A 16,618-nucleotide genomic window follows, 5' to 3' on the forward strand; every position below is an offset into this window, starting at 1 on the left:
ACGATAAAAGTGTGTACAATTGATATCCTATATTTTGTCTACGCGCTAAGAACGAGTATGACAAAGAAAACAAATAATAGGAAAAGGACAGAGATAGAATAAAAATTGTGGAATCAGCGCCATCTCTAGAGTGCCGTAAATGAAACATATAAAGAAAGGATAGAAAATAGTAGAAGAAGGATAGAGATAGTATAAGAATTAACAGTTAGCTCCATCTTTTGAGGACTATAGACACCTTCTTTAAAAGACAGGGTAAGGTAGAACGAGAATTGGGTATTAACGCCATCTCGTGAATGTTTCTAAAAAGATTCTTTGAAAAACTTCCTCTATTATCTAAGAGATGGCGCTAACTGTTAATTCCTGCCCTATCTCTATCTTTCTCTTACTATTTTCTATCCTTGTGTATTGAGTTTCATTTGCGGCACTCTGAAGATGGCGCTGATTCCACAATTTTTACCATATCTCTATCCTTCTTCAATTATTTGTTCTCTTTGTCTACACATGTTCAGTACTTGTACAGTTAAGAAACAGTTTCGATATGTTATAATTAACTTTATTATTAATTATTTGTAGCAGTCAAAAAATCTATGCAATCTGTGCAATCCAACGTATGTAACGCATAAAAATATTTACGAGAGAACATATTAAAAAAATTACTTTTAAAATTTCTTGATTTTATCAATCTTTGTCGTTGAATTGAATACAATTTCCGCACTCATCATTCTAAATCATACAATATATACCAAATATTGTAATTTTTTTTGTGATCGATATGTATTATAGAATATTGGATTCCATGAAATTTACTCTCTTGTATCTCGTCTATGATACAAGTCCACGAAATAATTTTCAGATCTCGATTTATCATTGAAACGTAACGGTTAATTAAATTTGTATTTAAAACGTCATTTTAACAAACCGATGACTCATTGTTATAAAAGGTAAGATCGTAGAGGAGGCCGGATCAATAGTTGACAAATTGTATTTTGCAATGTGGGTCAATCGGTGACACGTAACGATAACATGATGTTGCAATCCTGTTTTAACGGACCTTGATTACCGATGCCAGAATCATCATGAAGATCGGCCAACAAACGATAATATTTATATTACAGTTTCCAATTATAGGTATATATTAACGATTAACTCAATTCAAAATGAGGAAATATTTGGAAAAAGGCACATTATTTTATTTAACAACATTAAAATAATTCTTTCGATAAAATCGTATCGTTCGCGCAAAGAATACTCGCTCGATATCTCGTAGCAAGACACGTGTCGATAATCATTTTCGTTAAACTTTTCGTTCGATTTTTAAATTTCGCACGACAGACAGCATAATTTCGTTTCCAGCTTTGACAAAGCGATCATGAACCTCGACATGCCTCAAATGCTGCACAGTTTCCCCGTTTATTTTGATCACGATATCGCCAGCTTGTAAACCCGCCTTATCGGCTAATCCTCCGAGGAGTACCTTGTAAAGAAGAAAATATATTTTAATCAATTAAATTGCCATTTCACATAAATATTTTACGATTATTATTATTTTTTTATATTAAAATAATTCTCTTGAAAATTGAAAACTAAAAATTTCTAAAAATTTCCATAATAATTATTATAATTTATAAAATTTACGTTCGATAGAAAGGAAATTAATCCTCCTTCGAAATCAGTGTTTAAAAAAAAAAAAAAAAAATACGAAAAGGAAATAATGCAAGCAAACGACAAAACGATCGTCGATCAAAATTTGCAAATGTTCTCAAAGAATACGCGAGTATTTTCCTTATCTATGATTCGATTAATGATTTCTTCCCTTTTCAAAGAACGATATTCCCTTGGACCGAGCACAGGATTCAGGCCGAGGGAAAACGAGGTTACGCGATTCGATACGAATCGTAGTGTCGATAAAAATCTCTAAAGCACCAAATCTGAATATTTTACGCGAAAATTTGTTCTAAATACGCAACAAATGGCCTATTACAGCTAATGATCGCGTGATACGAGTTCAAGAAAACGATTTATTTGATTTTATTATCGTACGATAATACGAGATATTAATGGAAATTATTAAGCAAATTTTGTACGCGTGTCACGATTCGAACGAACGTTAATTTTTATGTATACGTGCGATACGTTACCCTGACGACAGTCAAGGGAAAAGCAAAGTCAGCTCCTCCGGATAATCGAAAGCCCCAGGCTTGGTTCTCGTTGTTTCTCGAGAGTTTTATGTCAACGTCCACCATAATGATTTCTTCGATATATCAAAAGATCGATCTCTGTAACGAGAAATAAAAAAACAAATCTTTCAATCAATAATAAACCAATTGCTCTACAATTCGATCTATAACGAAGTTGTGGAAAAGTTTCTTAAAAATCGGATTCGACGACGAATGAAGAATGAAAGTTAATCGCGAGTGTTCGTGAAAATTGAGCGATCGAAGCGCCACTTTCTTCAACCTCTCGCGCACGAGTCGAAAATTATCGAAAATTTTACAGTCTCAATTGCAACTCGAATATCGCGAGACAATGAGAAAGTGTTTTCTGCTTACCTATTGAGCAACGCGACAACTCGAGGAAATTCCTTCGAACTTCGAGAATAGAGAACTAAACTTGGAAGAAGATCGATCGAACTGCGAAAGGAACTGACGATATCACGACGTCGATCACCTGCTCGATGTTTCGCGAGCATCCGCGCATAAATAAACGATGGCCAATGTCCGAATGATCATGACTTAACACTCTATATCACTGTTCATCCTATTATAGAGCAAGATCGTTCAAGTACAATGCCGGGGCCAGCTTTAAATTTTCAACTGTATATGTTTTCTATTATATTTTATCTATTATATCAGAGGTAACAAGCGTTTCGATATATACGAGACGAAAAAAATTTTATCATATTTTTTTCTTTTTTTTTTAATTAGAATTATCTTTTCAGAAATTTCGAAACAATTTTTTTTTTCGAATCTTTCGGATAGTTTTGTTTATTGATAAAAGGGTTAGTGTTAATTGTTGAAAAAAATTATTGAGATATTTAATTTTAATCATATGTTTTGTCTAATAAAGTAACATTTGTTGAACGAATTACTTGATTACTATGTTTCACCCTCGTGTTCGATCTGTTTGTTCAGTCTTATGAGTTCGTTTAAGTAGTTTATGTGTGGGTGGAGCTAATATTGTTAAGTAGTGACGTTAATATTCGATAGGGTGTTTAGGTCATTCTTTTTGAAATATTGCAGCCCACACTTTTCAAAACTTCGTTACGTTGATTCTTTAAAACTATGATCAATAAATCGTATAAAATTTTAGATACAATATTTAGATATATAAAAAAAAAAGTGGTACAGTATTGTTAAAGATAAGCTCACTTATTTACCATGAAAAAATATTAATCGGATTATAATTTTGTTTCGTTGATCCATTTTCAGAAATAATTCACACCCTGTATATCGATCATTCTATACATTTCTCGATTCTCAAGATAAAGCATAACACGATAAAAAAATGTTTAATTCTTGCAAATATGGCAGATTAAAGAGATAAGTATAAAGGTAAGTATAAAGAAGATAAATAAATTAAATTCTAGAAAAATAAGTAAAATGTTGAAAAAATGTTTAATATCTGAAATCTATGGCAGATTTAAAGGTAAGTATATTAAAGGTAAGTTAAAAGGTAAGTATATTTTAGAAAATTTTTTAAAATATGCTACCTCTTCTCACATTATATTCTCCTAATAAAAAAAATCTTGAAATTTAGTTTTCTCAATTTAGTTAAAAACTTTTACAGAAATACAAAAATTTCAAATTTTAAAAAAGTGGGAAAAATTTCGCGTGCCATCTCCTCTTATATTATATTCTCCTAATATAAAATCGAAAATTGTAGCAAAAATTCTTGCCAATCGAAATATCAACTTTGTATCAGGAGAACATAAGTGGAAAGGAGGTCGCTCGAGAAATTTTTCCAAGAATTTCGTCAGTTCTTGAAAATGACGTCAAATTCTTAGAATTTCTAAAATTCTTGGAAGTGACGTCAAATTCTCAGAATTTCTAAAATTCTTGGAAGTGACGTCAAATTCTTGGAAATTTCCGAATGGATCGAGCGAACGAAATTTTGGCCGAAAATTCGACTTTGTATTAGGAGAACATGAGTCGACAAGAGGTCGTTCGAGAAATTTTTCCAAGAATTTCGTCAGTTCTTGGAAATGACGTCAAATTCTCAGAATTTCTAAAATTCTTGGAAGTGACGTCAAATTCTCGGAATTTCTAAAATTCTTGGAAGTGACGTCAAATTCTCAGAATTTCTAAAATTCTTGGAAGTGACGTCAAATTCTTGGAAATTTCCGAATGGATCGAGCGAACAAAATTTTGGCCGAAAATTCGACTTTGTATTAGGAGAACATGAGTCGACAGGAGGTCGTTCGAGAAATTTTTCCAAGAATTTCGTCAGTTCTTGGAAATGACGTCAAATTCTCGGAATTTCTAAAATTCTTGGAAGTGACGTCAAATTCTCGGAATTTCTAAAATTCTTGGAAGTGACGTCAAATTCTCAGAATTTCTAAAATTCTTGGAAGTGACGTCAAATTCTTGGAAATTTCAGAATGGATCGAGCGAACAAAATTTTGGCCAAAAATTCGACTTTGTATTAGGAGAACATGAGTCGACAAGAGGTCGTTCGAGAAATTTTTCCAAGAATTTCGTCAGTTCTTGGAAATGACGTCAAATTCTCAGAATTTCTAAAATTCTTGGAAGTGACGTCAAATTCTCAGAATTTCTAAAATTCTTGGAAGTGACGTCAAATTCTCAGAATTTCTAAAATTCTTGGAAGTGACGTCAAATTCTCAGAATTTCTAAAATTCTTGGAAGTGACGTCAAATTCTCGGAATTTCTAAAATTCTTGGAAGTGACGTCAAATTCTTGGAAATTTCCGAATGGATCGAGCGAACGAAATTTTGGCCGAAAATTCGACTTTGTATTAGGAGAACATGAGTCGACAAGAGGTCGTTCGAGAAATTTTTCCAAGAATTTCGTCAGTTCTTGGAAATGACGTCAAATTCTCGGAATTTCTAAAATTCTTGGAAGTGACGTCAAATTCTTGGAAATTTCCGAATGGATCGAGCGAACGAAATTTTGGCCGAAAATTCGACTTTGTATTAGGAGAACATGAGTCGACAGGAGGTCGTTCGAGAAATTTTTCCAAGAATTTCGTCAGTTCTTGGAAATGACGTCAAATTCTCAGAATTTCTAAAATTCTTGGAAGTGACGTCAAATTCTCAGAATTTCTAAAATTCTTGGAAGTGACGTCAAATTCTCAGAATTTCTAAAATTCTTGTAAGTGACATCAAATTCTTGGAAATTTCCGAATGGATCGAGCGAACGAAATTTTGGCCGAAAATTCGACTTTGTATTAGGAGAACATGAGTCGACAAAAGGTCGTTCGAGAAATTTTTCCAGGAATTCCAATTCCGAGAATTTTCATCCGAATTTTCGACTTTGTAACAAGAGAATTGTCAATAATTCGCAAATGTGATATGCAAATTTTTTTTTGTTACAATTCTAAGAAAATTTTTTATATTTAAATTACACATATTTTATACTTACCTTGAGATACTTACCTTCTATACTTACCTTTTATAGCCATCATTTTTTTACATGCAATATTGCATGTTTTTTTCAGTTTTCTTAATTCTAAAATACTTACCTTCTATACACTTACGTTTTTTAAATAACTTTTCTACAAATTATCATTTCTTGATGTTTCAAGTGATAAATTTGAATATTTTACCCCGAAAAATAAATATAAATTATACACGCAACGTATAAAAATGTAAATATAATACGATTATTATAATTATCGTGTTTTTTATATCTTTTAAAAATAAGCAAAAAGCGTCGTCAAGTATTTTCTTCGCCCCTTAAGAACCGTTTTCTCATTAAATAGTTGAAATGCTACTGCTCGGCACTTGTTTCCAAGAACGAATCACACAGTGAAATTACAGCCTGTTTCGCCAACCGATTTAAAGGCGGAACTACTTTAGACATTAATTGATCGGATCAAAACTACTTGGCGAATTTACTGCCTTACTATATTATATCCAACTTATACTCAACCATTTTACTCTCCTTCTCATTCATGATCAAATAAAATGTTCTTCTATGTTTAATATAATTATTTCCAATATACGTTATATTCTTAAAAACTTGCATATAATTGATAATACATAATTCAATTTCCATTAAGAAAAAGCTAAATATTATTAAAAATTATTCTTCCACTTGTCACTATCAAATTTCAAAATATAAAATCTTCAGGAAACAAACTTCTTTAAATAATCAAATGAAACATAAATACATCCTCTATACTCTATTCTATATTTTGTACCCTATACCTCATTCTCTATACTTCATACTCTGTATCCTATACTCTACGCTCTACACTAGTATACTCGCAAAACAATTCAATTCCATTGAAAATTCTATTTAAAATAATCAAATACAGATAATATTTGTAATACACTTTACATTCCATATTTTATACGCTCTTCTCAGCACTTTATATATCATATTCTATATCTTACACTCTGCACTCGCAATACAATTCAATACCATTGAGAATTCCGGCTAAAATAATCAAATGAAACATAAATACATTGCCAAGAAACGGATAACGTTCGTAAAAGGACTCTAATATACTCTACATTCCATACTCCATACGCTCTTCTTCGTACTCCATACTCTATATTCCATACTTCACGTTCTATACCCTACATCTCCCAATCTACGCTCGTATATACAATTCAATTTCCATTGAGAATTCCAACAAATAAATAATCAAATGAAACCGTAAATACATTGCCAGAGAAATATGGATAACATTCGTAAAACACACACTCTACATTCCACGCTCCTCCATACGCTCTTCTCTATACTCTACACTCTATATTCCGTATTCCATACTCCATTCTCCGCACACTTCACACTCTATACCTTGTACGCGCTCGTATACAATTCAATCTCATTGAAAATTGCCTCCACCGTCTAAAACATGAAATTTTCACGGGGGATGATGGCCAGATTTCATCGGGCAACCCCGCCTAGGCCTGTTTTAACGCCGATCAAACGAGACACGTCCCGGTTGGGTTGCACCACCCAGTAGACAGGTGACGGGCCACGCAGCCAGCCGGATTCGTGGGTGGCCGAGGGGGGGAGGCGACGCAGCGCCCGTGGTGAATTTCCTCGAGTGGAGGCAAAGTTTGATTCTGCGGAGGGCGCACGCCCCGCTTCCAGCTGCACAACCGACTGGCCTTTAACCAGTCACGAACGAGCCCTCGTTCCTTCCACCCAACGTGTCGAACGTGCGCGCTCGCTCGCTCTCTCTCTCTCTCTCTCACTCACTCACTCACTCACTCTCTCTCCATCCATCCATCCATCCATCCGCCATTCCCCCCCCTCCCCCGCCTCCCCTCTCTTCGTTTCGTTTCTTTCGCTCAAGTGAGGATTGCGATTCGCGTGTTTAAAAATCGGTTATTCACGCGTGTGATTTCTCTCTCCGATTATCTTTCTCCGTTGGTGATCCATCGGTGATCCGTTTCCTCTCCTGTTTGGTGCAGGTTTTTTTAACCAGGAGGAGATGTTGCCGGGAGCAGAGGGCAAGGGTTACTTCGCGTGAGTGTGTACACACTTTTATGCAATTTTTTAATTCTGATCTTGATCTTTATACTTTTTTATATCATTAAATCGTTCTTATGCATGCTCCTTTATCTCTTCTACACGATCTGAAAGTTTGTGTCAGCGAGATACAAGGGGAATCAGAAAATTTGAATTTGATTTTTGTTTTAATTGAAACAAAAGTGAGAAATTATTTGTAGTGTTTTGTAGAAATTTTTTTTTAGGCCATCTAGGAAAGTTGATTAAATTAGAATTAGGAGGATTGTATACGGATTTAACGAGATCTGGGAGAGTTCATTGAATTGGAATTCTTAATTCTAAATTCGAATAGATTTACCAATCGTTTCAATAAATTTTCAACAGAGAGACAAATTCATTGGAAATTAGAAAATTTAAAATCTATTTTAGCATTTAAACATTTAAGATCTATCATCTATAAGATCCAGAAGAGTTTCGTATCAATCTTTTTTCATTTATTTATAATCCAATAAGAATTTTAATATTCTTGTTAAATTTGTTAAATCGAGATGATTTGAAACAACAGCGTTGAAAACAGCTTTTATGAAATTGACTGGATTAGGGTACCGTAACGACAGGATCACAGGGGTCCATACAGGATGTTCCAGCGACAGGTTAACGATGTCGAACGAAGGGCTTCGTGCGATTCTAATCACAACTGTTCCCCGCCGTTTAAAAATTTTTATCGAGCGAACAAGCGAGCGTGTATCGATATTTAATAAACGAGGCGACGGTGTCGTGTGTCAATCGTGTTGCCAAGCGCGTATCTTATTGTCGATGCAACATGTTCTCCACTTTAAATCGTATATTGATCATTATAAAATATCCCCGTAAACGAGATCATTACTTTCTGATTCTGCGTGCGATGTGATATTGAATACCTGAAAGAAATACGTGCGAATTTATTTTTTCGAATTTAATTTTCGATAATTAATAATTAATAATTTGAAATGAGATATTTTTTTTTTTTTTTTTGGTGTTTTGTAAGATAAAATTTAAGACGAGTTATATAATTTGATCGATAGAGGGAATGGGATTAAAACAGGTTGCTTTTATAATTGGAATTTATAATTAATTTGAATTTAATTGTAAATAAAAAAAAATTATACCTTTTAATTTGAAGTTTGCCTCTGTAATTATTTATCAATTAATTATTTCATTGTGCGTATATTGTAACGTATAGTGGATTTTAATTTGGTTTATCAAATTAATTATAATTTCCAATACACGTACAAATAATTCAATCGAGAGCGTGAAGTTCAATAAAGTGGTGGACAGTTTCGTGTAATAGGTCGAATCGTGGTTTGATTTTCTAGCAATACGATTCTAAAAATAATTTAGGCAAACTTTAAGACGTACCAGACTCGATGTTGAGCCGAAGCATGTATGTAATGATTGTCTGGATGAGGAAGTAATTGAACGAGCAAGTATGAAAGAATAGAATTGGAGTGGAATAAAAAAAAAAAAATATACAGAAATTACAATGGTAGAATATCATTAATACTACAAAGATTGTTTTATCGAGTGGAAAACGACTGCACAAGAAGTATAAAAAGCGACCAACGATTGAATTTCATCCAATTTCATACAAGGATTCAAGTTCAGCCTTAAATGCAACAACAAGCAAAGAGGCTAATCTCTACAATTTCAGAAACACAATTTTAATAATTGAATTCCTTTTATATATTACTTTCTTATTAAGCATTTTTCTATTTAAAAAGATAGTTTAGAATAAGATATCAATTTTCTACCTTTCTGTCCAAATTTTTCATATTCAAACAGCCTCGATCACAATTTCAATCCATCTTTATCCATTCACGTGGTAAAATTTTGGTAACGATATTTAACTTTAAAATGGAATTTTCATACAAGTACAAAGCAGATATCAGCCTCGACCACCTTATTGTTTCCTGGTACCCGGGCTATTTCTCTCTTTTCCCCTTTTTGTTGGCTTATTGGCCGCCAGCCATCAACAGTTTTTGACACTTCACAGCATACATCTCTTGTGCATCGTCCAAAAAGAATTTAACTAAATTAAAACCAGATCTATCGTTTGTTGAAATTAATAATTAAGAGTGTAAATATATTTCAGAGTAATATCATATTTTTCTCTTCAGATTATTTGCAAAATTACTCTCAATGTAATTTGTTAAAAAATATTTAACTGTAAATCAAATGTATTTCCACTTTGACTGTAACAATAATCAAATATCAATTCTTCTGAATTGTTAATACAATTTCAAATAAATAATTCTTCATTGGAAGAAAGTCTATGATGTAAAGTAAGGAAAAACATGGATAATATAAAATAATAAAAAAATTGAATAAATTGTAGTAGAAGAAAATGCTGGATATAAAATTCTAAAGAAAAACTTGATATTTTAAATATTTCAAAATACGTATCTTGAAGAATAAAGGAAACAATAAATTGTAATAAAAACATTGTAGAAGAAAGACTTGGAATTTCAAATATTTCAAGATACATTTAAGAAATGAAGAAAATTGCTGCTCTACGAAATTCTAAAGAAAGACTTGAAACAAATAATCCTAAGATACTTTAAAAAATGAAAAAAGAAGTACTAACAAAAAATTGAAATAAAATGAGGAATCTTAAACAATGTTTTGCCAATAATAGACTTTTAACACCGTTTCCACCTTATTATTTGCTACGTAGCATGGCAATCTTAAAGGAAAATGGCGAAAGAAATTAAAAAAAGGCACTGCTCGTATGCACCCTTGATTCTAAACAGACCGATATCCATCGAGGGTTGTCCTATCCGGTCTATCGATTTTTCCTGAAATCCATTGTTGACCTTAATAGCTGTCTGTCGTTGCTATCTCAATCCAGGCTTCTGCCTTCTTCAACGACCAACATCTTTTTAAACGTATCGACCAGAATTCTTAAGAAATCGTAATCAGAGAGAAGTTTCGATCCTTATTTCCTGAAAGAAAAAACCAAGTTTAGTTTTAAATAATCGTTAATCTCGAGCAAAAATATTCGATAGATCCTTTCAAAGTGGATTTTCTAAATTTAGTTTAGTTAAAAGTGAAACATATGAAACTTCAAATATTTTCAAAGAGAAGAAGACTTTTATATCTTAAATATCTTAAAATACTTGCAACTTCAAATATCTCAAAATACTTTAAAAAAAAAATGCTAAATATAAAATTCTAAAGAAAAACTTTGAAACTAAAACTTGAAATATATTTTAAGAAATATCTTAAAAAGTGAAGAAAATACTGACTATAAAATTCTAAAGAAAAATTTGGATCTTGGAAATATTTGAAGATACTCTAAGAAAACAAGAATGTTAGATGCAATTATTAATGATAAGAATTTAAGTAAGTTGATAAGTTGACCCTGAAGAATTCAGGAGAAACGATCATCTCTCACTGCTTGACAATAATTAGAATATCCTTGATTCGAGGATTGGTGCGAATTAATATGGAACGAACTTGTATAATTGGTAGGCGTTGATGATCGACGATGAACTTTCACTTCATAGAATATATGGATAATCGATTCTTTTAAAAATTCATTGTATTCACTTCACTGTTATTGGACAGTTTTCGCCTCTATCTTCTTTTCTCAAGGGAGATAGGGTGAAGTTGAACGTATAGAATATACAAGAGAGGCTGCAAAATAGATAGGAATTGTGAAGGAAAACAATCAGTATAACATGGTGAAGTTTGAATAGAAACAAGTCTGAATGATTGCACGAGTGAAATACAACACTTGTTGTAGTTTATAATCATTGAGTGTGGACCAAATCTAGAAATAAATGGAACGAAATTAAAAATGTGTTTTAAACTTACAACACTATTTAACTGTGTTAATTGTGACAATTAATATTTTTCATACCATTTGGATTTTATGTAATTTTGAGTAAAATTTCTTTGAAATTATTTCTCTAAGTAGTGCTTGACATACATACCTTGTATTTTAAACTTAGAAGCAAAATTAAAAACGTATTTGAGAATCTATTGAATTTTTCTCAAATCAGATTCTATCTTCATCACTGAATTGTTTTATCAATCTTATATAGAAAGAATTACTTAAATCATTAATAATAGCAATAATTAAGTTGATCATTTAATTGACATTCTCCTTAAATATAATTAATTAAATTCATTAGTTTACGTATTAGATATACATAGATATTTAGATATTTATATAGTGAAGAGTGTAATTGATATTATACTTAACAATCGTCCACGATTAAATTGCTGCGTTTCAAAACGTAAGTCCATTCATTACAAACGCATAAATACTCGAAGCAATTGGAGCTAATTTCCGACCTCATCGTCATTATTCTCTTGAGTGACAACAATCGAGAAACAACTTATTAACCAACTCCTTGAAATGAGACGTGCATTAACAAGATTTCAACGATGGATTTATTATATATATATAATAAAGCAATAAAGTCGATCGTTACACGATTGAATCTGCAATTAATTTTCCGTTATATTAATATAACAACAATAACAACAACAACAATAATAATAATAATAATAATAAAAGGAAGAATAAAAATTCAACTTCACGTAAATCTTTGCATCGTTACCCTCGTTCTTCAGACTTAACATCAACTCGTGACAACGAAGATTCTACTTAAGTGAAGTGGCCTAAGATGCACGAGACGTTTCTTTTCAAAGCACTTCGCGTAGAACCCTCTGATACGAAGATTAACCCTCTGCTGTGCCCTCTCAGATTAATGCTGGATGAGCGAGAGATATGTTGGCCGTTAGTCTTTTGACACACACACACACACATAGTCGGATGTAATTCGCGAAATTGGAGGCAGGCAGGATCGATAATTCACGAGATATTTAACGTCAAAGTTACGTTAAGCACTTAGTTTCATATTCTGTAGTGAAATCTGGCCACGAGATGGTGGGTAAGATGTTAGCCTGATGATAACCCATTCCTTCTGTCCATTAATCCTGATCCATCTGCAAAAATTTTTTTCAAATTTTTATAATGTTTCGACAAGGAGTAATATTCATTTTTTTTTCAATATAATAAATACAACTCTATGCACAAATAGGTTGATTAAAAATAAAAATCTTTCATCACACAGAAAATGGATGGATGAAAATGTGATATCTTAAAATCGAGTGTCATTTTATCTCTTAATCGTTGCAATTGTGCAGAAGTATATTAAAAAGCCAGCATTTGGAATCTCTTTCTTCGATAATGCATTGAATGGTCGTAATTAGATAAATGGAAAATTATATTTTCATAATCAATGCGAATGTCTATTAAAAAGTCGATGTTATACTCTTGGAAATTCTTCCTATCAAAGTTTTTCAATAAAACGAATAAACGATACGATACCTTAAAATCGAATATCCATTTTCTCTTTCAATCGTATTAAAAAGTATTACACTTTTCTCTATAAAAGTCCTTCACCAACAAAACAAATGGAAAATGTGATACCTTGAAATCGAATATCCATTTTCTCTTTCAATCGTATTAAAAATGTCAACGTTACACTTTTGGAATCTTTCTCTCTGTAAAAGTTCTTCATCAATAAAAGACAATACCATAATCATGCAGAAATCTATTAGAAAATTAGCGTTATGCTTTTGGGAATCTCTATGAAAATCCATCGTCAACCAAAATGATACCATACCTTAAAATTGGATACCATCCATTTCCACTTTTAATTATATTAAAAAGTCAATGTTACACTTTTGAAATGAAACCTACAATAGAACAGATGATACCATCATACCTTAAAATTGGATACCATTTTATTTCATATCCATTTATCTTTCAATCGTATTAAAAAAAAACGTTACACTTTTGGAATCTTTAAAAACCTTTCATTAACTCTCAATCATCATAACCATGCAAAAACCTATTCCAAAATTAACGTTATATTTTGTATTCTCTCTAAAATCATTTCACCAACAAAAACAAATATACAATATCATCGAAATGGAGTATCATCCATTCTCTCCTCCAATCATATCAAGAAGTTACACTTCTTGAAATCTCCCTCTGGAATAAAAATCTTTCATTAACAAAGAACATCCCTCTTTCAATCGCTGTATTAAAAACTCAACTTACACTTTTCCACATTTCTCTCTGTAAAATCTCCTTCATCAATACCTTGAAATTCTTATCCATTCTCAATCTCTGTCAGACGCAAAAAGGAATATTGAAAAGCCAGCACAATCTTGAAATCTCTCCTTTCCAAAAGTTCCTCGCCTGGATGGATGGAACGATGGAACACCTGAAACACGAGAAATATTACGTTAATTTTATACGCCGAGAGAAAGTGTAAAGTGTCGCGAGGGTACAACTTGCTAATCACTTAATATCACAGGGTAACGTGTTACGTTGGTGGCCACCAAATAAAATTGCGTGACTAGCTAATCCGGCTAATCGTAACGTGATCGAGAAAAGCAATACAAGTAGCTTGCTTGCGCTCAATTTGTACCACCTACGGATGCTTCTCCGTCACTTTCTCAAGGGCCGTCCATTGTGTAAGGCTGTTTGCACGAAAGCATACCGCCAGGCGCGATAATATAAAGGCGGGAAATGGAACAGGAAGAAGTCCAACGTTGTGTACCAGGTTTCAAATATGGATTTGTGTGTGTGCGTGTGCGTGTGTGAGTAGGTGTGTGTGTGTGCGTGTGCGTGTGTGAGTAGGTGTGTGTGTGTGTGTGTGTGTGTGTGTGTGTGTGTGTGTGTGTGTGTGTGTGTGTGTGTGTGTGTGTGTGTGTGTGTGTGTGTGTGTGTGTGTGTGTGTGTGTGTGCGTGTGTGGGTGTGTGTGTGTGTGTGTGTGTGTGTGTGTGTGTGTGTGTGTGTGTGTGTGTGTGTGTGTGTGTGTGTGTGTGTGTGTGTGTGTGTGTGTGTGTGTGTGTGTGTGTGTGTGAAAAGGAAGTGTGATTAAAAGAGAAAATATATAAAATATGTAAATATATACAGAAGGGGCCACGAAAAGTGTTTTTTTTATTTTTCGATGAAATTTTAATGAACAATTCCATTACCTTTTTTTTTTTAACGAAACTTTGCGATTGTACATCAAATAATTTCTTCTCGTTGTTGTTTTAAGGGGTTCAATGCGTTCAAAATGCGAATTTTTCTTCCTTTTCCTTTAAACGTCACTTTTCTGATGTAGAAGTAGAAGAACAAATGTTGAAATTGAAGAAATGTGTTTAGAAGAAACTTGTTAAAAATCGACAGATGAAATTGCCGATCAAGAATTGAGAAAAATAAGGTGATAACGTTGAATTTTAGCTGAACTTCACTGTGAAATAATAAAAATTCATAATTATCCCACATTCACGAGGGAGGGGAAAATTGTTTCTTGTAAAATAGTCAATGCAAATCATTTCAATTAATAAGAATTGGTGTCAATAATTATTCAGTTAATATTTTGCTTTATACAAGAGACATTTGCATTGAAACTGGGTAAATTTTTGCACGATCCCTGTTACTATACGTTTTCCACGGTGTCTCGTGAGAGTATGGACACATTTTTACATCACGTATAATTTTAAGGTGCTATAAAAGAGAATGTGAAGGTCCACGGGGGACAGATTGAAGAAGATGTAACAAAGATGGAGAAGGAGAGAAATGCGATTTTCAAAGTCTGTATTAGATTGCGTGTTTTACATTTTATTCAGATAAATTATTGCCTATTGTATATAATATATTCAAGAAAAAGATATGAAAATCTACTGTTTTTATTAACAATTAACAAAAAAAAAAAAAAAGGAAAAGAAAGGAAACAAAAATTTAAATTAAATTCAATTCTTCAATTTAATCAGACAGAATTATTATTATTATCCAATTAAATTATTTTCCAAGAATTATTCAGCGAGTATCATTTCATTTATATTTCCATTTAAAACGATAAAAAATATTGGACGTGAATTAACGATAACTTTCGATTCGGCTGGAACAAAGCAGAACATAGAAATTATTATAATTATTTCGAAAGCTGGACAGACCCTCACGCTTCCCCTTTTCACGATAAAAGCAATTAAATGCTGTTTTAAATAACGGTTGCTTAAACCATATACCGTGATTAAATTTTATTCATTTGCAGATGATAAGAGAAAAACTCGAAGCAAGATGGATTTTGTATCGTTTTGTTACAATATTTAACATTGTGTAATTACAATTGAAAGTGGAAACGACTTTTTTTTTATCGATTTTTCTCCTCCTTTTTATTTTTATTTTTCTGAAACAGAAAATTATCTATTATCTACTCCTTTATATAATTTCTTTGCTAAAATACTTGTCATTATATCTAATCTAATCATAATACCATAAAATTAAGAAAATTGTTTTTCCTACAAATTCTTCAATTGCAAAAATGTAGAAAGGAAAATATATATATATATATATATATGAAATAAGTGTAAAGTGTAAAAATTTCTGAGAAGAAGAAGAAGAAGAAGAGAGTTAGGTATAAAGAGAAACGGTATAAATTACATAAAATACCATGAAGAAAGGAAAGTGGGTTAAATCGAACTGCAAAAAAGAAGAAAGCACGAGTAGAATGTAGAATGTTGAAAAACAAAAACGGGGAAAAGGGGATACTCAAGAGAGAAAAATGAATAAAGACACTGTTTTTTAGACATATAGCATATATTATTATGAAGCGTATGAAGGTGTAAAGAGTAAAAGAAAAAAATGTAGTATAAAAAATGTGAAAAAAAAAAAGAAATAATTAAAACTGGTGTAGGCAAAACTTTAAATAGCTTCATCAAGCGAAAAAAATGATAAAAATGGGAAAGTAAAAATTGGTTCTTAAACTAACGAAGAAAGAAGCAAAAAAGTTTCTAACGAGAAATAGATAAATAATAGCATTTAAACTTGGAAGATGTATATACAAGATGTAGTTCAAGTAGTTCATTAAGATAAACATATGAAATAATAAAGAAAGTTTAATGAATAGTCGTTTAAAAG

At 32.2% G+C, this 16,618-nt stretch overlaps 1 protein-coding gene and 1 long non-coding RNA gene across 3 annotated transcripts; both read right to left on the bottom strand.

Moving 5' to 3' along the window:
* Positions 1–1,166: 1,166 nt before the first annotated feature.
* On the bottom strand, positions 1,167–2,691 carry LOC100867926 (PDZ and LIM domain protein 4). Its single transcript, XM_003692824.4, has 3 exons — positions 2,550–2,691; positions 2,139–2,276; positions 1,167–1,474 (listed from the first exon to the last, which is right to left on the bottom strand). The coding sequence occupies exons 2-3, from the start codon at positions 2,241–2,243 to the stop codon at positions 1,295–1,297; spliced, it is 285 nt and encodes a 94-aa protein (XP_003692872.1). The 5' UTR covers positions 2,244–2,276; positions 2,550–2,691; the 3' UTR covers positions 1,167–1,294.
* A 3,767-nt stretch (positions 2,692–6,458) lies between these two features.
* LOC147656175 (uncharacterized) lies at positions 6,459–13,933 on the bottom strand. Of its 2 annotated transcripts, XR_015294976.1 has the most exons (6): positions 13,762–13,933; positions 13,024–13,692; positions 11,885–12,638; positions 11,139–11,790; positions 9,434–10,624; positions 6,459–8,563 (listed from the first exon to the last, which is right to left on the bottom strand). It is a non-coding gene; the product is annotated as an uncharacterized LOC147656175 (long non-coding RNA). The 2 variants fall into 2 exon arrangements; XR_015294977.1 differs by lacking the exon at positions 6,459–8,563 and adding an exon at positions 9,032–9,321 and having other exon boundaries at positions 11,139–12,638.
* Between the last annotated feature and the right edge of the window lie 2,685 nt (positions 13,934–16,618).

This window comes from Apis florea, unplaced genomic scaffold (assembly GCF_048593485.1).
Source record: "Apis florea isolate Af1SG1 unplaced genomic scaffold, ASM4859348v1 contig_3802_pilon, whole genome shotgun sequence".
Lineage (NCBI taxonomy): Eukaryota > Metazoa > Arthropoda > Insecta > Hymenoptera > Apidae > Apis > Apis florea.

Coding starts and splice junctions, on each gene's coding strand:
- LOC100867926 (XM_003692824.4), bottom strand. CDS start 2,243: ATGGTGGACGTTGACATAAAACTCTCGAGAAACAACGAGAACCAAGCC. Junction 1,475..2,138: donor TTCCCTTGACTGTCGTCAGG/GTAACGTATCGC, acceptor CTTCTTTACAAG/GTACTCCTCGGAGGATTAGC.